Here is a 21,073-nt window from a genome sequence, read left to right as displayed (position 1 = left end):
TTCCGAAAACACTTCGTGCGGTCCACGTAGAACTTCAGCGCTCTAGCCACATCCAGCGAGTGCAAAGTCCTCTCAGCCGGCGACGAAGGCGATGGGAAGAACACAGGCAACACCAAGGGTTCGTTGAGATGGAAGTCCGACGGTACCTTGGGCATGAAGGAGGGGTGCGTCCTGAGCACTACCCTCGTGTCGTGAAAAGTCAAGTACGGGGCCTTGCAGGAAAGGGCCTGGATCTCTCCCACCCGTCGTGCGGAGGTGATGGCCACAAGAAACGCTGTTTTCCACGACAGAAACTTCAACGGGGCCGAGTGCAGAGGCTCGAACGGAGGTCCCATGAGCTTGGTCAGCACCACGTTGAGCTCCCACGCCGGGGCCGGAGCCTTCACCGGCGGGAACGATCTGAACAGTCCCTTCATGAACTCTTTCACCAGACGATGAGACCACAAGGACGTCCGGCCCGTGGTTCTGGTGTATCGGGAGATCGCAGCAAGATGAATCTTGATGGACGCGTGTGCCAGTCCAGCTTTGGCCAGCGTCAGCAGGTACGGCAGTACCTGGGGAGCCTTAATCCGTAGAGGGTTAATCTTCTGTGCGTGGCACCAGAGAGAGAACCTCTTCCATTTGTGTCCGTAGCATTTAAGAGTCGAGGACGCCCTGGCCTTTGCAAGAACCTCTCTGCAGTCGGCCGGTAGGTCGTATCCTCCAAACTCTAGCGCTGCAGGAGCCAGGCCTGCAAGTTCAGCGATTTCGGGTCGTGGTGGAGGATGGCGCCTCCTTCCCTGGAGAGTAGATCCGCGTCCACCGGCAGCTTGATTGGCGGGGACGCTGACAAGTCCAGAAGGTCCGGGAACCATATCTGCCTCGGCCACGCAGGTGCGACGAGGATCATCCTGCACCGTGACCTCTTGAGCTGGTTGACGAGCCGGATTAGCAGTGGCAAAGGAGGGAACACGTAGAGGAACAGGCCCTCCCAGGGGAACGAGAAAGCATCGCCCATGCTCCTCGCCTGGGGAAACCTGCTGGCGAACCTCCGGCACTTGGAGTTCGTCGCCGTCGCGAACAGGTCGATCTGGGGTGTGCCCCACCGTCGGAAGAGGCGATCCACTAGATCCTGCCGTAGTTCCCACTCGTGGCACGAGCGCAGCTCCCTGCTGAGTGAGTCGGCGATGGTGTTTTTTATCCCTGCCAGATGAAACGGCACCAGAAACATCCTTTGGACGACGGCCCAATGCCACAGGTCCTGCGCCTCCTTGGACAGCGCTGGGGACCTGGTTCCGCCCTGTTTCCTGATGTAAAACATGGTGGTGGTGTTGTCGGTGAAGATCCTCACCACCTTGCCCTTGAGGGACGGAAGGAAGGACCTGAGGGCCCAGAACACTGCACGGAGCTCCAGGACGTTGATATGGAGGGACTTCTCCATCAGGAGCCAAAGGCCTCTCGCGTGCAGATTTTCGTTGTGCGCTCCCCACCCTTCCAGGGAGGCACCCGTGGTCACTGTCTCCTGGTGGTCTGGGGTCTGGAAGTTCATGCCCGCCGTCAGGTGCGCGCGGTTGCCCCACCACCGGACCGCTCGGGGGAAACTCTCGTCGAGTGTGATCCTCTCCTCGAAGCCGCCCGTCGTTTGGATCCAGCGCGCGTCCAGGAACTCCTACAACGGACGCATCCGGAGCCTGCACATGGGAATGAGGTAGATGCAAGAAGACATCATTCCGAGGAGGGACTTGATGGACCTCACCTTGGCCGCGTCGGAAACCAACATCCGCTGTACCTTGCCCAGGATGGACCTGGTCCTTTCCTCCGACGGGGAGGCCAGAAGGGACACTGTGTCGAGCTTCGCTCCCAGAAACAGTGCGTTTTGCGCGGGTACCAGGTGGGACTTGGCATAGTTCACGGAGAATCCCAGGTCCGTGAGAAGTTGGACGGTCCTTGCCGTGTGCTCCACAGCGAGCTCCCTCGTCTTGGCTCGGATGAGCCAGTCGTCCAGGTAGGGGTAGACGTGGATCCCCTCGCGGCGCAGCTGCGCCGCCACCGGTGCAAGGCACTTGGTGAATACCCTGGGTGCCGACCGTAGTCCGAAGGGGAGGGCTTTGAACTGGTAGTGACGCCCTTGGACCACAAACCTGAGGAATTTTCGGTGCCCCTTTAGGATGGGAATATGGAAGTAGGCATCCTCCAAATCCAACGACGACAGGAAGTCTCCTTCCTCCAGCTGCCCCAGGACGTGCTGGAGGGTGACCATCCGGAACTTCTGCGCCTTGATGAACTTGTTCAGACGTCGCAGGTCTAGGATGGGGCGCCATCCTCCCGTCTTCTTCTTCACAAGGAAGTATCTCGAGTAAACTCCGGAGCCCCGAAGCCTCTTTGGGACGAGTTCGATGGCACCCTTCCTGAGCATCGCCTTTACCTCCAGGAGAAGCTGAGGGACGTGAAGCTCTTTCCTGGCCACGGGGGGGACGCGCGGGCACCTTCTTTGAAACTCGAGCGCGTGGCCCCGGGCTAAGGCATCCAGCACCCAACGGTCGGTGGAGATGGACTCCCACACGCTGACGAAGCTCGCCAGCCGGCCTCCCACCGGGGTGCTTCGGTGGGGGCCCGACCCCACGGCCGGTTCAATCCTGTTTCGACGAGGCTTTGCCGCCTTGACCTCCTTGGCGACGACGGCGGGGTCCGCCAGACTTGCCTCGTCCTCTGTAGGCCTCCTGAGACGACGAGCGGGCCGCTTGACGGTAGGTGGAGAAACCGCCGCCGGAACCTTTGGAGGCACCCTTGCCTCCGCTGCTCCGAAAGGGCGTCCGTCGTTGCTGCAGAACCCCAAGGGCCCGGGCCGTCTCAGTGTCCGCTTTAATGGCCTGAAGGGAATCGTCCACTGTTTTCCCAAACAGGTTGTTCCCATCGAACGGCATGTCCAGGACTCTGGTCTGTACGTCTTGACGGAAGTCTGTAGCCTTGAGCCATCCACGCCGCCTAAGGCAAACGCCGTTGCCCAACTGGCGAAACCCAGTGTCGGCGATGTCCGTCGCAATAGTGATGGCGTGGTCCGACGCCACCTCACCTTCCTGTAGGATCTCCAGGGCATCCGCCCTCTTGTCGTCCGGTAGGAAGTCCAGCAGGGGAGCCAGTTTGTACCATAGCTCCCTGTCGTAGCGGGCCACGATAGCCAAGGCGTTGGCCGCTTTAATCGTCGTCGCTGCAGACGAGATGACCCTGCGTCCCATAGCATCCAATTTCTTTCCCTCGCCGTCTGGTGGGGAAGTCGATGTGGAGGCCGCACCCCCCCCGCTTTCTTCCTGGCCGCCGCGGAGACGACGGAGTCCGGGGTAGGCTGCGCCCGGAGGCACAGGGGGGCCGCGTCCGGGACCCGGTACTTCTTCTCGTACCGGTCTCTTCTAGCTGGCGTCGTGGAAGGGTTCTTGAGGAGGGCGAGGCCCTCATCCCAAATGTCGTCCAGTAGAGGCACCGCGAGGACCGTCTTCCTCTTGGCCTCGCGCCGTTGATAAAGGAATCCTTCCTTTTTCTTCTCCTCAGGGCAGAGTTGGAAAAGCTCGGATGCCCTGGCGATCATGGAGTGGAACGATCCAATCTCGTCGGGCGGAGAAGCCCTGGTGGGAGGTGACGACGGTAGATCCTCGTCGTACACCTCGTCGTCCGTACCCGTCGCTGCCGTGTCAGTCCCCGTATCATCCCCTCGGGTGGACGGGGAGGAGGGCTGGACGGGGCGCGACGGCTGAAAAGGAGGTGGAGGGTGAATCCTTCTTTTCTTGGGCGGGGGGACACCAGAAGGTCCCGGTTCAGGATCCCCCGACGGGAGAGGTTCCTCCGTCGGCAACTGTAGTCTCGTCCTTATCTCTGAACATAAGGACTGTATAGCCAACAAAATGGCCGCCGAGTTGTCTTGCGGCGCTGGCAGAGGGGAATCCGACGGGCGATCAGGGGCCCCGTCGGCACCCTCGACGGGATCCATCCCGACGGGCCGGTCTTCTTCCACGCCAAGGCCGTGGCTTAAGACCTCAATCAGCTCTTCCTCCGAGGTTGAGGCCGAATCTACGACGACACCCTGCCCCCCCTTTTTCTTCCCCGCCGGGGATTTCACGGGGGTCCTATCGATGGGCACAAAAGAGGACTCCCTCCGAGGTGGCAGGGAGACTCTGAGCCCCGAGGTCGCCACCACTGGTGTAGCCTCCACAGGCTGAGCCAGGGCCGCCGCGACAGTATCGATAGAGGGCTTGGCCGGATGGATTAAGGCCTTCACCACCTTAGGTGCGCTCACTGCCTTATCCTTGAGGGGGGGGGGACACTGCCTCGCTCCCCCTCCGATGGGGCCTTCGAGCTCGACCGGGGCCTCTCCAGGAGCTTCGCCGGGTGCTCGCCCTTCCTCTTACTCGACCCAGAGCGTTGGCTCGTGGCTGAAGGTGCCGGGGAGGGTTCGCCCTGCCTGGCGCCCGTAGAGCCCGACCGTTCGGCGCTCCCGGTGCCAGCGGACTCGCGGTGCTTGGCCTTGTGTTGGACCCCCGTCGCCGGGGCGTCCTCAAAGGTCTTAGAAGACCGCTCGGATTTCTTCCTCTTCTTCTCGCCTGACGGGCTCTTCCCTTCCAGCCAGTTGGCGAGACGTTGATGGCGGTCCTTCATGGTCCGCTCCGACATATTGCCGCAAAACGCACAGTCCTTCTCCACGTGCGTCTTGTCCTCATGTAAGCAGTAGAGACAAAAGGAGTGTTCGTCCTCCTTAAAGACGTTCTGCAGCTGGCATCCAGGGCAGATCCTGAACCGCTTTCCGGGCGTCGAGCTTCCCTTCTCCTGGGCCATGTCCGGGCCTGAGAAGCTTCTGGAGTCCTCCAAAAGCGTAGCTCGACTAAATCTTCACCCTTGAGGGGCGCAGACGAATCCGACACGGGTCCCCGTTGATCGGATGGAGAGTCGGTGGAGCTTGAGGCTCTTTTGACCGAAAAAACGAAGTTTTTGAGAAAAAACGTGACAAAATAGCACTAACGCTCGAGAGCAATAGCACGAGGATCCCAACACATGAACGTGCGGTAAAAATCTGAAGATGGCTGCCAGAGGCGGTGCTTAGGTAGAGGGCAGTCATTGGCTGTGGTCAGTATGACGCAGAGACCAGTGATTGGTTATTACTACGAAAGACAGATCAGAAACGAAACTGATACTGGTTTTTTCTTTACCGAGGATTCCCAGCCTGACGACGGGGAATATTCATGAGCATGTGAATCCATGCCAGACCCCATGCTGGAGAAATGGAGATCCTCATGTGTACTCTCTGACAAACTGGCCTGTAGCCTTCTTCAAAGGCAATAACGACTCCTAATCAGATCCAAAAAGAGAGTCCATATTCAAGTCTGCATCTCAGCAGCATCTAACAGCACAGCCAAACTTTTCAAAGTCTCCAAGGAACTGGCCAACCCTACTGCAGCGTCATCCTCTACTGCACCCACACAGGACCTTTGCTCGGCCCTGGCTGCTCACATCACTGCAAGAACACATGACATTCTGACTTCTCCTGTCTCTGCATCCATTCTTGCAACATCTCTTAGGCTCCCATCAGTCTCCCTCTCCCTTCTCCCTCTTCTCTTCTCCCTCTCCCCAGTCACACATGAGGAGGTCTCGAGGCAAATCCGGTCTATGAAAGCCTCTTCCAAACAGGTGGCCCCCTGCCCTTCCAAAACCATCAAGGACAACATTGGCACTCTCGCTCCAGGCCTGGCAGACCTCTGTAACCTCTCCTTCATGAGCAGAGTTTTCCCCACTTATCTCAAACACTCTCTTGTGCACCCTATGCTCAAAAAACCTTCTGCCAGCCCTTCCATTCAAACTACCAACCGATCTCTATCACTAGCTTCCTGGGAAAACTCCTTGAGAAGTTGGCTATCTCTCAGTTTACCCTCCACACAGAATCTGTTGGTGGTCTCCATGACTATCAGTCTGGCTTCAGAGCAACCAGAGGCACAGAAACTGCTCCTCTGAACACCTGTGAAAACCTGCTCTCAAATCTTGACTCTAACTCTCCCTCTGTCCTCATTCTTCTTCACCTCTCCTCCGCTTTCCACACAGTAAACCACAACATCCTGATATCTCATCTCCATGACACCCTGGGGATCACAGATCAGGCCCTGGCATAGCTTGCCTCCTTTCTCTCGGACTGTCCTTCCCAGGTGGAACTTGGGTCTTTTCTCTCCACTACCACAATCTCTACTTGTGGTGTCCCCCAGGGATCTAACCTATCCCCCAGGTTCTTCAATGTCTAAATGGCCCCTCTGGCCCACATGATCTCTGCCTTCACCTCCAACTTTCAGTGTTATGGAGATGACACAAAGCTCTCTTTCAGACTACCCTCTGCCTCCTCTTCTACGCTCATCACTGACTGACTGGCTGCAATTCAGTTCTGGTGTGCTGAGAACGATCTCTGCCTCAATTCCAGTGTTAGGGAGAATTCTCAGAAATGTGCTCATTCCCTTCTACCGTAGAGACCCCCAGCTCTTTTTGCTGGAATTTCTAACCTGGAGTGAGAGACCTTTTCCCCACTCTCTCATGTATTTTTCTGTGATTTTGGACTCTGTCAGATTCCTAAGTCAAGAGAAACGCAAACTCCATATGCTTCATCTTTACATTGTGACACAAAGCACCTTCAGTGCAGTGACACAGGGAAGTCTCTTAAAATTCCCAAAGGTTTAAATACCTTCTCTTGGCGAAACTACTGTTTCCATGATCCGTGAAGTGAAATTCTAGACCCAGCACACACTATCTCACAATGTGTGTTTGTTTTTATTATTTGTATTGTGCACCAGACCTGTGGGTATCAGGGTGCATTGCATAAGACAACTCACAATAGGGTGGGAAGGGGGGGCGGGTTACTTAGTCCCCTTTGTCTAGTTTCTCATTTAACATTTTTATGTTACCCTTTCTACAATTAATGGCTGGTGACAGTGGTTTACATTTCCCTACCATTGTGTGTTTTTATAGCGGGCTGCAATTGCAGCTGCAATAAGGCACCCATAGGTGCCCATTTCGTCAAAATGGACCCGGTATTCTTTTTTGTCATTTCTTGTTGGAAAGGTCCTTCTTGAGATTTACTCTGCATGCCAAACCAGGTTTGGTCCCTTTGTTCATTTTGTTTTTGGCGGGATTCACGAATGAAGCCCGCCTCTGGCTCAAGCGTGTCTGTCAGGACAGGAAGCCTGAAACTCCCTATGCTTAGCCTCCTTGGTTACAGGAATGCACCCAAAGGTGAATGGCTGGAGGGCTGTCCTCGGAGGACAGCCATCCTGCTGTGGAATTGACAGCTAGGCTATGAATAAATAGGAGAAACCTGCATAAAAGGCGAGGCTTTTTGCTTGGAAGGCAGAGTCGACCACTGGATGAAGGAATCTGGAGAAGAACTTGGAAGAGACGCTTGCTGCGATTCCTGGACCTTTGGTTGGCCCGGTGAAGCCCTGCTGCATTGCTGAAGCTCCGAATTTGCCTTGACTAGAGAAGACCTGCAAAGGACGACTCCTCTCCTTGGGTTGGTGGGACCAATCGACCCCAAGACAAGCTCATCTGGAAATCCTCTCTGAGCTGGCTGTACTTCCACTGCTGCTGCAGGAACCGAGTGCCAGGGAGAGGAACACCAGAAACTAGTGAGTGTCTTTAGTTCGGACCCAAGCTCCAGGAAGATCCTCCGGATTCCCAGGAAGCAGCATTGACCAGGCCTGAGCCACCTCAACAAAGTGCTGGACCAGAGATGCAAGGAAAGTTCATAGTGGTATCCGAGAACCATAGTGGTGCTATTTGCGAGTCATGAGGAGCTGAAAGCGGGAAGTGCTGCTGATCTGAAGTTTGCCCATTGCTGCACCGACCTTCCATTCATAGTACAGGAGTCCCCAGATGGCCTCCCTCTTGTCCCCACAACTGAGGCCCAGGAACAACAGGATCTGCAGACCTACATAGGAACAGAAGCCAGCTGGAACCAATTTCTTCTAACCAAAGGTACTGTAAAACTAAAGGGGCTTACCTTGTGTTATGTAGCCTTGCTAGTTCTCAGTTGAAACTTGTCTTGGTTGCCTTTGCTGAGTTGCTTGCAGTATTGCCCCTCACAAGCCTCCCAGCTTGTGGCCCCTACAGTGATTTCCTTTTTATACAAAAACATCTAAAACACTGTGCAAGACGTTTTACCTACCTTAAAGAAGTGTTTCAGCTCACCTAGACTTTTGCTCAACTAACACTGGCTGTCCTGGCTCCCTGAAAGACTCTTCTTATCTCTGACATTGTGCTTTGTCTTTCCCCCCAGGAGAGGGTTAATTTACTTTGCATTGCAGGGTTCAACAAGTACTTTCCGGCTTAAGATTATTTGTTAACCATTGTTTTATTCCCTCAACGTCTTCTTTTGACCCTATCCTCACTATTGCTCTAAATGTACCCGTGAAATATTAATGTCCACAGTGTCCTAGTTATTTAAGTCACCTCAGGGTGTAGGAAGAATCTGTGTGGCATCCAAAATGGGTATTTGCTGATTTAGAGAAACTAACAGTGTGTATTTTGAAGTATTTTTTTTGTTACATATATTTAGCTCCCTTCTAAAGAAGGCTTATTCAACTGACTGTTAAATAAATTAATCATTTTAATCAAGAAACCTTGAGTCTAAGGCCCTCATTACAAGTCAGGCGGTGGACAATGGTGCTATTAGCACCATGCTCCATGCCGGATTCCGCCATGGTGGATGGCGGAATTACCGCCCCATTCCAAGGTGAGTGCGGCGGTAATTCCCCATTCACCGTTTGCCCTTCCCCATTCCCATTTTTGCCCCATAGGGCATAATGGGGATGGGGAAGGCGCTAATTACGGCACCGTAAATTACGGTGCCGTAATTAGCACCAAGGTCGCTTAGCGCCTTGGACTTTAACGCCTGCAAAAAGCAGGCGTTAAAGTGTGAATCAGGCGTTAAGGGTTAACGGCGCAGACGGCGCCGTTAAACCCTTAACGCCTGACTTGTAATGAGGGCCTAAGTGTTTATTTGGATACTTGTCACTGTGAATCTCTGTGCAACAACCTTACTGCTCACATTATTTATTTATTTATTATTACATTTGTATTGCACGCCTAACCCTCAGGCATCTGGGCGCATTGGCTTAAGAATATGGTTACAAGTAAAGCAGGCTTAAGAGATTGCTTACAAGATAAGCAGGCATACGAGATTGGTTACATGGTCGGCGAGCTTAAGAATTTGATTACATGTACAACAAGCTTAAGAGTTTGGTTACAGGTTATGCAAAACAAACAAACAATGCATGCTTAAGTATTTAGTTCCAGGAGATACATGGCACAGGCTTTTGTTACACATTGTGTCACCTTAAGGGTGTAATTACATGGCCTACAAAGATGGAAGTAGATCGTGCCTAGTTACTAGCAGGTGAGGAGAGATGAGCCTGGCTGCTCAGCCACACTACCAACCTACAGACTTACACCAAAGGTTGGGTTACCTATTCAACACTTGTGTCGTGCCTTGAAACACTTGTGTATAGGCTCGTTATAAATGCTATATCATATCATTGCCAAGCGGACAAGGCTGGTGCAGTCTCCCACAGGGTACTGCATACAATCTTGCCTAACAGCCAGCAGGACAGAGATCGTCCTCATTGGGACCAATGCTCCCACTTTCCCATGCTCACTATGGCCGGCCTCCCTTGGTATGGCGTCCTCACCCACTATTGAGGCTAAAAGTCTAGGGGTCATCTTCGACTCCACTCTCTCCTTCTCCTCTCACATCTCGGATATCTCTAAAAAAATCCCACTATCGGCTGCACCTCCTCAGAGGTATTTGACGTTTTCTCACCTTCCCCCAAAGGCTTACCATCTCCAGAGCCCTGCTTCTTTCTAGACTAGACTATTTCAACATACTCTTTCTCAATCTTCCTGCTTCCACTCTCCGACATCTACAACTCATCCAGAAGAGAACCGCAAGACTTATCCTTGGCCTCAAGCCGAGGGACTGCATCTCTCTGGTGCGGAAATCCCTCCACTGGCTCCCCGTGGCTGCAAGGATCAAGTTCAAGATCCTCTGCATAATCCACAAGGCTTTGTGGGGCAAGGCCCTGCACTATCTACAACTCGCTATCCCTAAATACTCTACCTCTAGAGCCCTCCGCTCGTCCTCCTCCAACTCTCTTCGGATGGGCCGATTCTAAAAACAGAGATTTGGGGGTAGATCTCTTTCCTCTGCAGGTGCTTCCCTCTGGAACAGCCTCCCTGCCTCTCTCTGTCTTAAGCATGATCACCTTAAGTTCCGGAAACTCCTCAAGACCTTCCTCTTCTCTTCCTCCTTCTCTCTCCCTCTCCCTTGTTAACCCCCTCTCTACTCTTGCCTACTGCCCTCCTCCCCGTCTCTCCCTAACTCAGCTCTGTTTGCTAACTGGTCGACTGTTGCACCTTCAGAGCCACACAGGTCTCAGGCTTCCCTACCAGTCCTTGCATTTGCCCCTAGGCCTCTGCACTCCACTCACCACTCCTGCACTTCCTTATTCATTCCTTGAGAATGGCAACCTCTCGACACTTAGCCCAGTGCCTTGGACTGGGCGCACTTGTTACATTCCTCCCCCTCCCTTTCATTCCATGTCTGACACTTACGTTATCTAGAATGCATTGGCCTGGTCCACCAGACTTAGTACGTTTGTTTTTAATTTCTGTATGTCCTTCTCCCCCTTTGCCCTTATCACCTTACCATCTGTCACGCACTGCACTATTTGAAACGTTGTTGGACAGGTACGGCAGCTAAGGATTTTATGTTCTTCGCCCTCTCGATTACTATTGATGTGGCAGGAATGTCCTGATACTATACCTCCTAGCAATAGATCCTTCACCATGGCTTAGCCAGAGACATCGTGCTACACACAGCTCTCCTGGCATGCCCTCACCCCGCCTTGGCTCAGCTGGCCACACCCTAATGCTGCCCCGGGACCACTAGACACCAGCTGCCCGTACCTTTCCCTAGATGTGTACAAATACCACCTTATAAGGAATATTCCGGTGTTTACGCCAAAGTTGCGTACTGATCTTGTGACACAATGTACTGTGTAACCGCCAGGTTTCTTCACAAATGTCTGCTTCCTAGTATTACCAAATGTCTACAAACGTCATGGAAACTTGCCAGGGTATATATGATGCGCTCTGACCAAACAACGGAAGTGCTCTCCGACACCTGGCCCTTGCCAGTCTGTATTACTGTATACTGCTGTTTGTCTTTCTCTAATAACTTGGTTTACCTCTCAGCTGTGTACTGACTCTTTATTGCTAGTTCACTATTATGACAGGTTCATTATGAAACGGGGATATTTAAATCCTTTAAGTATCAACATTCATCAAAGTGTACTTTCTTGTTCAAGCAGCTCTATTTTCCCCCATGCGTCTAAAGTGAAGGTTACAATCTGTGTGATTGTGGTCAATAACTAAACATAAAGGACGATTGTAAGTTAAAAAGCAAATTCATCTTCCTATCAGCCAATTAGCAGTCTGATAAGAAACGCTTTGCATTACATACAACTATGTTTTAGTTGGGTGTTAGTGAAGCAGTCACTTGTTTAAAAATAACCTTTTCCATAGCCCTCATTCCTGAATATCTTGTGTTCAGCGATGCCTTAAGATACCCTCCATTTTGCTTCTTATATCCAAGTAGAGGAGCAGGTATTAGGTGGGATATATGGTGTCTTTAGCAAAGTCCACTTTACTTATAACCTTCACAGCATTAAAAAAAACATAATTATGCATACAATTAAAATGATTATAAGGGGCAGCCCAGTTACAATTATTTTCCAGAGGGGCAGGGGAACCAGGGAGAAACATACGTGTTGTGGGAGGACGAGATCCAGTAATGCGACAGGGGATTGTTGAGGTTGTCTGGAATCACCACATCGAGCTCAGAATCCCAGATGCTGTTCTCTTGAGAAAACAGGAAGGTGAGAAACTGCAGGAAAATAATGAAAAAAATCAAAGACTGGCGAAGGGCATGGGATTTAATGCACAAAGTTATACCGCAAAGACTCAAACACACCGACACAAGAAGGCAGTCAAAATATTGTATGCGGATCTGCAATTCAATGAATGTTGCACACAGCTGTTAATATACACATTCTATGTCAAGACCGGTGGCAAGCATTATGATTAACTTCTTTATTGCCATCCTTGAGCAGCTCTTCAAAACGTCTATATTATTTTGTTTTTACAACTGTATTTAATAAAATATAACACTTCAAGAGATGTAACTTCCCATCCCCAAAAGTCCCCTGTCTTGACTAGTTTCCCTCTTTCTTCAGTCTTAACCAATCTGGGCTCCTTCTTCCCCTGCACGTCACATCCTGCCTGAGTCCTTCCCTCCTTTTGCTGCTCTTCCAGCAGATAAGTACACTCTCTATTAGCAGAGATAGTTTATAAACATGAAGACTGTAAGGTTAATAGTAGTGTGTTTGTTAGGCAAGATTGTATGCAGTACCCTTAGGGTGCACTACAACAACCCTGACCTCCTGGCAGTAGTAACCCAACCTTTGGTATTAGTCTGTACTACACAGGTTGGTAGTGTGGACGAGTAGCCAGGCTTATCTCAAGAGGGGCAATGTGAGCTGTAGGGGAGGAGTTACACAGAGGTTCACAGTGACAAGTATTCAATCAGACACTTACACACAGGTTTTCCTGATAAAACAATTTTTAATTTATTACCAGTCAGTTAATATAAGCCTTCTTCAGAAGGGAGCACTCTAAAACACCACACACATATATACTTTAGAATTACACAACTTCTTAGTTCAGAATCAGTAAATACCCGTTTGGGATGGCATACAACAGAAACCTACACCCTCAGGTGAGTTCAATTGCTAGGGTGCTGTTGACATTAATGTATTACTGTTGGCATTTAGAATTAGTTAACAGCAAGTAAAAAGGGAAATATTATAGCAAACAAGATACCACAAATATTTCTTAAGCAGAAATATTACTTTCAGATCCCCCAATAAGAGTCATTCAGTTAAAACAGGCTAAGCCAAAGTCAATAGGCAGGCGTCTATATGGGCTGAAGTACTTCTTTCAAGATGGGTAGAAAAGTCTTTGCACAATGTTTCAGAAGTCTTTGAAGAAAAAGATGAATCAATGTAGGGCCACAAACTGTTAGACTTGTGAGTAGTAGAAGATGCAAGCAACTCTACAGCAAGAGGTAAGTTCTCTCAGACTTTGTACAGTACCTTTAAAATTCGCAACCAGCAAACTACACTTTCAGTGTCTGTTCAGTGTTTCAGCTCCTCGCGTCTACCACAAATAGCAACACTGCGTTTCCTGGCTGTCGAGATGGACTTTCATTGCTTCTGGGGTCCCACACTCTGTTGAGGGGCTCAGGCTGTCATGAATTGCAGGGTGCGCCCCTTTTGGGCCTCATGGTCCTTGTCACAACGGACTTAAACAAACTAATACCTCCAATATGGCCGTCCAACGCATTCCCTTCTCGCTCCATGCGTTGGACGTAACCCTTCTCTATTTCTAGACCACGCCTTCCGCAGCTCCGTGCGTCTCAATGCTATAGCGATTAGCGACCAGACATGTGCTCCGTAGCTCGCGGTTCTTCTCCTTTCCACTCCGCTAGCCCTTCCTCGAACCCCCCCCGTCCCTCTCCTTCTTCCTCCTGGATTCTAGTTATAGCAAACTTACCTTGCCTCCTGGATTCCTGGATTCGACCTCCTGGAAAACTGAACGCATTCTGGATTCGGCAGAGACACGGGCCGCTTTCTTCAAACCCCGATCCATCCGAAAGAAGGCGGCCTCCAAGAACACCGGTAAAGAACGGATTCAGGTGAGAAGGGGGGAACTCCTTGACACAGGCTCAGTCAATCCTGCTTCCTGGGAATCCGGATGATCTTCATGGAGCTCCCTGCCAACTTAAAAGCAACGCACACAAACTGGTGTTTCTCTCCCCGGCTCTACGGTTTCCAGCAGCAACTCTGTGGAAATTCAACCAGCTCCGATGTCCAGGTGGCTTACTTTGGAGTTGATTGGTCCCACCAACTCAAGGGGAGAAGTCGTCCTTGCAGGGGATTCTCTGTCAATGCGAACTTGGCATTTCGGCAATGCAGCAGGGCTTCACCGGGCAAACCAACGGTCCAGGAGTTGCAGCAGGTGCAAGTTCTTCTTCGGTTCCTTCGTCCAGTGGTCGACTCTGCCTTCCAAGCCAAAAGACTCGCCTTTTATACAGTTCTCTCCCTTTCATTCCAGCCTAGTTGTCACTCACCCAGCAGGGTAGCTGTCCTTGCTGGACAGTCAGCTAGCCAATTATCACAGAGTGCATTTGGGTCTCCTAGGAGAATAAGCACAGGGAGTTTCGGGCACCTCCCTCACTTCCTGCCTACCCCAGACACCCTGGAGTCAGAGGCGGACTTCACTCGTGAATCCCGCCAAAGGCAAAACGAACAAAGGGACCAAACCTGGTTTGGCGCGCAGAGCAAATCTCAAGAAGGATCTTTCCACAAAGAAATGGCGAAAAAAGAAGACGGGCGCCTTTTTGACAAAAATGGCACCCTTGGGCGCTTTACTGCAGCTGCAAATGCAGCCCGCGATAAATGCACACCACGGTAGTAAAAACGAAACTACTGCCACCAGCCATTCAGTGAGGAAAGGGTAACATAATAAATGTTTCTAGAGAAGCTAGACAAAGGGGATACTAGGTAACCCCTCCAGCACCCTACTGTAAGATAGTGTGTGGTGGGTCTAGAAAGTTACAAATGTAAGTAAAGTCAATTTAACTTTACTGCTCTGGGAAACAGTAGTTTATCCCAGAGAAGGTTTTTGAACCTTGGGAAATCTTAAGAGACTTCCCCGTGTCACTGCACTAAAGGTGCTGTGTGACACAATGTAAAAGATGATGCCTATGGAGTTTGTCAGACTCCACAACCAAAAGAAACACAGAGTACAAAAAAAATCACATTAAAATACATGAGAGAGTGGGAAAAAGGATCTCACTCTCCAGGTTAAAAAAATCAAGTCCACAAAATCCAGCATAGTTGCTGGGGGTCTCTAAAGTAGAGGGAATTGGCACATTTCTGAGAATTCTCTCTAACACTGTTGATGTGTACAAAGTTGATAAAGCAATAGACTAGTACGCGCCAGAATACACAGAACGGATGAGAGCCGGGTCAGGACTGCTCCTCAATCTAGTAGTTTCAAAACTGAAAGCACGCATGTGGGGCTGCGCAGAAAGACAAGGGCTGTATAGCAGTGAAAGTGTGAGCCGGGTCCATGAGCGAAGTATCCCACTGCAAGAGACAGGCTTGCCCCCTGTTCTACCAGCATCGCACAATAACATATCTTAAGAGACGCCTCGATTAGAGGAGCGTTCCCACAAAGTAAAGCGAGTCGCATTCACAGCGAGTCTCTCCTTCGAGGTCGCGAGATCTCGTATCAGAGAAAGGAAGAATTAAAAAGCACATGGGGAACATTTTGTATGATTCTAACAACGCTTGGGCGGACACACCATACTCAATACCCCTGATTGTCCAAAGTGATAATGGTAAAAGATACGGAGCCAAAGATCGCAACCTGCTGAGGTCAGGTTAGGGACATTCCAAAAGCACCGGAACGGTAGCATAGCTGAGGAGATGGATTTAGAAGAGGCCATCTACTAGACACCCCCTTAGAGGGGTTGATACACAGGGAAGTGAGCAGAAGGTCTCTTCTAAACCCCCGGGTCAGAGTAATGGGGCAAAAAGATAGCCTCAAAAGGCGGCCGACGCGTTTGATGAACTCAAAATCAAATTTCTCTTGAAATCGGCAATGCCCAGCCTCCTCCCCACTTCCCCAGGGGTGCAAAATACAGGGGATACAGATATTTTATCTGACAGGGACAAGTCAGATGGACGCTACACCAAACAGTTCGAGAGAAGTAAGAAAAATGATAAAGAACAAGAGAGTAACTAGGAGATTTCTGCCATGTTCGAACCAGGGAGTATCTAGCATCCTAGGTCCACCGACTGGCTTCCCTCTCCCAGAGGGACGCTGTACATGGCGCAAGGGGAAGGAGACGAAATTGGCCATGAAAGTGGAGTTCCCAAGACCTGAGCTACTGGGCAAAGTAGCAGTGAAGCCGGAACTAGACCCAAGAATACTCACTTTCGTGACCAAGGCTTCCAAAGATGTGAGTAACGGCATGGACGGGCATGGAAGGGATGAAAAGATAAGCTGCTAAATTTACCCGGGCCCATTGCAAAAATCATGGACCTGTAGATGCACAGTGTAAGGAGTAACTCATGGTGACAACAGTAAAGACAGACACAAGTGATCACAGTTTAAGGGTGTTTATTAAACTAAGTGCAAGGTTGAAAAACGCCTAACCTAAACCTAAATCTAAGATGGGAGCTAGCATCGACCATCAAATGAAAAATGAGGCAGTCCTTGTGGTGTCTTGTCAAAGTAAAATGCCCCGACTAAGAAAAACCTATTCCTTACAACTAATTATAGAACGTGTGTGGGATAGGGTATTCAAAATAAGGAAGAAAGTGTTCACAAATAATAAGTCAGGATGTGATTGCCTCTGGGTTTCCCATTTCCATGTTTTTAGCACAGGACAAGGTGGGACTTTGGAGCACAGCACACACTCGAGCCTGCCCACCACGAGCTAACAGTTCCTTATGAGCTATCAGGTTCTTAGATGGTTAAGTCTCTTTATAATGAAAAATCTCCTGCCTTCGAGCCCAGATACTCTCAACAAACAAACACAAAGTTCGGTTCTACAAACGCTTTGTGTGATAGCTTCACCCCTGGGTCCCCCTCTTCTGGATGCTGACCCTGCAGACGTATTCAACAATTTAACAAGACAGTTCCTTTTCCAGCAACCTTTGGGTGGTAACTTCCCACACCTGGATCTCCCTCGGCCGGGCTCGGAACTCAGAAGACAAGGGGGGACACTTCCCTTTCTCCTGGTCTTGCAATACTCACGCTTTCACAAATCTAAATGTCTTTTTACACAGGTTTTCGGCCTTTGCCCCTTGTTGTCTGCTTCCATCCGCCGGGTTCACTCTCGCCGACTTTTGGTTGGCGGCTTCCCTCTGCCAGGTTCAGTCTCGTCGACTTTTGTAACACACTGTTCATGTACACCCTTTTGTCGGGCTCACTTTGTTTTACACATTATTTTGGATTGTCGGCTTCCCTCTGCCAGGCTCCCTCTTGCCAGCCATTACCAACAATTCCTCATGGGACTTTTAGACTCTGCACCTTTTCATTAGCATCCCTCGTCCAGGTTCTCTCTTGCTAATCTCCATGAAACACATGAAACACAGTTCATGTGCTATTTTTCAACATGCAGGATTCACTTCCCTTAGCTTTCACAGTTCTCTGTCAGTCAAAGACTTTCGACGGTACAGAGGATTTAACGAGACCCTGTATGATACTTTGACCATTCTTCGCCTCTTCCCAAGGTCTTCTGGTTACGGTAGTCTTAATCGTTGGGTAATCGCCCAAAGTTTCCTGCGTGAACACAGTTCAAATGAGCCTTCGGCTACTTTTCATTCAATACAGTTCGGTTTCTTATTGACACTCCCCTAGACTCACCGCTTTGATGAACTGTTTGGCTTTCTTTCGCCTCGGAGTCAAGGTTGGTACCACAGAGACAAGCGTCCCTCCCCGGCTTGGCAATCAGTGGAGGAGGGTCTCATGTAACATTAACATCTGGTGCAATGCACGCTGGCTATTGTTGGCAGACTTATCACTCCTAGACCCTAAGGCACAAATAGACACACTACGAGACAAAGGTACGACTTCACTCCTACTACTCCTTGACCTCTCTGCCGCATTCGATCTGGTAGACCATGCAATACTCTGCAAACATCTGGTCACTGCAGCCTGCTTCTCCCATGAAGCAGTCGCATGGATCCAGTCCTTCCTAAATAACAGGACAATGCAAGTTTTCTCTCCTCTACCAGCTGCAGACCCTGCACCTATTTCCGGCGCGTACCCCAAAGATCATGTGTATCTCCTACACTTTACAATATTTTCACAAAGCTCCTTTTCGATGATCTAGACGGTCTAGGTATCACCTACACTAATTATGCAGACGATACACAGATCCTCATCCCATTGACAGGAGATGATGAAAAGGATTTGGCCTTTGTGAATAGCATCTACCTCATCATCCAGGTATGGATGGCCTCCCACGGACTATGCCTGAATGATGACAAAACCAAACTCCTCATTCTAGGCACCTCATCCAACATCAAAAAACTAGGTCCCAACTATGACTCCTTCATAATTGACAATAATATCATTACTGTGGCCAAAGTAGTCAAAACACTCGGCTTCTACATAGACTCTACGCTGGCTTTTGGTAAACAAGTGAGTGCCATGGTCTCAGCCACCTCCTACACCTGCAAGTTAATTAGAGCAGCCAAGCCTTACCTCTCACCCAATAATTGTGTCACCCTAGCAAGGGCACTAATCCTGTCGAAGGAACAAGTTACTTACCTGTAACTGTTGTTCTCCAGCATGGGTCTGGCATGGATTCACATGCTCATGAATATTCCCCGTCGGCAGGCTGGGAATCCTCGGTAAAGAAAAAACCAGTATCAGTTTCGTTTCTGATCTGTCTTTCGTAGTAATAACCAATCACTGGTCTCTGCGTCATACTGACCACAGCCAATGACTGCCCTCTACCTAAGCACCGCCTCTGGCAGCCATCATCAGATTTGGAAGCACGTGAAGTGGCAGTATGACCAAGTGAAGAGCCGCAGAGGGGTAGGCGGGAGGGTTCGCATGTGAATCCATGCCAGACCCATGCTGGAGAACAACAGTTACAGGTAAGTAACTTGTTCCTTCTCCAGCATGGGGTCTGGCATGGATTCACATGCTCATGAATAAAGAATACATAGCAGTACACACATGCACAACCACGGGAGGTGGCAAAGGCTCAACATTAAGCATTACATCAAACTCAACATTAAGCATCTTACCTCCTCACCAGGCTCACCTCAGGCGAACAGGTTGCGCAGCACTGCTTGGCCGACCCTGGACTCCTCCCTGGAATCCCGATCGACGCAGTAGAACTTTGTGAAGGTGTGCGTCGACCTCCACGTAGCAGCCCTGCATATGTCCAGCAGGGGCACACCAGAAAGGAACGCTGTGGTAGCTGCGATCGCTCTGGTGGAATGGGCTCTCGGACGGCCAGGCAGCGGTCGGTTTGCCAACCGATGACAGTACATGATACAGCCGGAGAGCCATCTGGAAATGGAAGCCTTCGAGAGAGCCTTCCCCTGATTGACAGGTCCAAAGTTCACAAAGAGTTGTGACGTCTTCCGAAAACCCTTCGTGCGGTCCACGTAGAACTTCAGCGCTCTAGCTACATCCAGCGAGTGCAAAGTCCTCTCAGCCGGCGACGAAGGCGACGGGAAGAACACAGGTAACACCAAGGGTTCGTTGAGATGGAAGTCCGACGGTACCTTGGGCATGAAGGAGGGGTGCGTCCTGAGCACTACCCTCGTGTCGTGGAAAGTCAAGTACGGGGCCTTGCAGGAAAGGGCCTGGATCTCTCCCACTCGTCGTGCGGAGGTGATGGCCACAAGAAAAGCTGTTTTCCACGATAGAAACTTCAACGGGGCCGAGTGCAGAGGCTCGAACGGAGGTCCCATGAGCTTCACCACGTTGAGCTCCCATGCCGGGGCCGGAGCCTTCACCGGCGGGAACGATCTGAACAGTCCCTTCATGAACTCTTTCACCAGACGATGAGACCACAAGGACGTCCGCCCCGTGGTTCTGGTGTATTGGGAGATCGCAGCAAGATGAATCTTGATGGACGCGTGTGCCAGACCAGCTTTGGCCAGCGTCAGCAGGTACGGCAGTACTTGGGGGGCCGTAATCCGTAGAGGGTTAATCTTCTGTGCGTGGCACCAGACAGAGAACCTCTTCCATTTGTGTCCGTAGCATTTAAGAGTCGAGGACGCCCTGGCCTTTGCAAGAACCTCTCTGCAATCGGCCGGTATGTCGTATCCTCCAAACTCTAGCGCTGCAGGAGCCAGGCCTGCAAGTTCAGCGACTTCGGGTCGTGGTGGAGGATGGCGCCTCCTTCCCTGGAGAGTAGATCCGCGTCCGCCGGCAGCTTGATCGGCGGGGACGCTGACAAGTCCAGAAGGTCCGGGAACCATATCTGCCTCGGCCACGCAGGTGTGACGAGGATCATCCTGCACCGTGACCTCTTGAGCTGGTTGACGAGCCGGATTAGCAGAGGCAAGGGAGGGAACGCGTAGAGGAACAGGCCCTCCCAGGGGAACGAGAAAGCATCGCCCATGCTCCTCGTCTGGGGAAACCTGCTGGCGAACCTCCGGCACTTGGTGTTCGTCGCCGTCGCGAACAGGTCGATCTGGGGTGTGCCCCACCGTCGGAAGAGGCGATCCACCAGATCCTGCCGTAGTTCCCACTCGTGGCACGAGCGCAGCTCCCTGCTGAGTGAGTCGGCGATGGTGTTTTTTATCCCTGCCAGATGAAACGGCACCAGAAAAATCCCTTGGGCAACGGCCCAATGCCACAGGTCCTGCGCCTCCTTGGACAGCGCTGGGGACCTGGTTCCGCCCTGTTTCCTGATGTAAAACATGGTGGTGGTGTTGTCGGCGAAGATCCTCACCACCTTGCCCTTGAGGGACGGAAGGAAGGACCTGAGGGCCCAAAACACTGCACGGAGCTCCAGGACGTTGATATGCAGGGACTTCTCCGTCGGGAGCCAGAGTCCCCTTGCGTGCAGATTTTCGGTGTGCGCTCCCCACCCTTCCAGGGAGGCATCCGTGGTCACGGTCTCCTGGTGGGCTGGGGTCTGGAAGTCCATGTCCGCCGTCAAATGCGCGCGGGTGCCCCACCACCGTATCGCTCGTCGGAAACTCTCGTCGAGCTTGATCCTTTCCTCGAAGCTGCCCGTCGTCTGGATCCAGCGCGCATCCAGGAATTCTTGCAACGGGCGCATCCGGAGCCTGCACATGGGAATGAGGTAGATGCAGGAAGACATCATCCCGAGGAGGGACTTGATGGACCTCACTTTGGCCGCGTCGGCCACCAACATCCGTTGCACCTTGCCCAAGATGGTCCTGGT

At 51.2% G+C, this 21,073-nt stretch overlaps 1 protein-coding gene across 1 annotated transcript in view; it reads right to left on the bottom strand.

Moving 5' to 3' along the window:
• Positions 1-21,073, bottom strand: part of PLCG1 (phospholipase C gamma 1) — a 1,097,362-nt gene that overhangs the window by 524,821 nt on the left and 551,468 nt on the right. Inside the window, exon 10 of the mRNA XM_069652272.1 lies at positions 11,823-11,941. Coding sequence (XP_069508373.1) covers positions 11,823-11,941 — 119 coding nt within the window. The remainder of the gene's footprint in view (positions 1-11,822; positions 11,942-21,073) is intronic.

This window comes from Ambystoma mexicanum, chromosome 3p (genome assembly GCF_040938575.1).
Source record: "Ambystoma mexicanum isolate Mex_15411 chromosome 3p, UKY_AmexF1_1, whole genome shotgun sequence".
In the NCBI taxonomy this organism is placed as follows: Eukaryota; Metazoa; Chordata; class Amphibia; order Caudata; family Ambystomatidae; genus Ambystoma; species Ambystoma mexicanum.
Note: the sequence above shows the minus strand (reverse complement) of the source record. Positions and strands in the feature narration are given on the sequence as shown.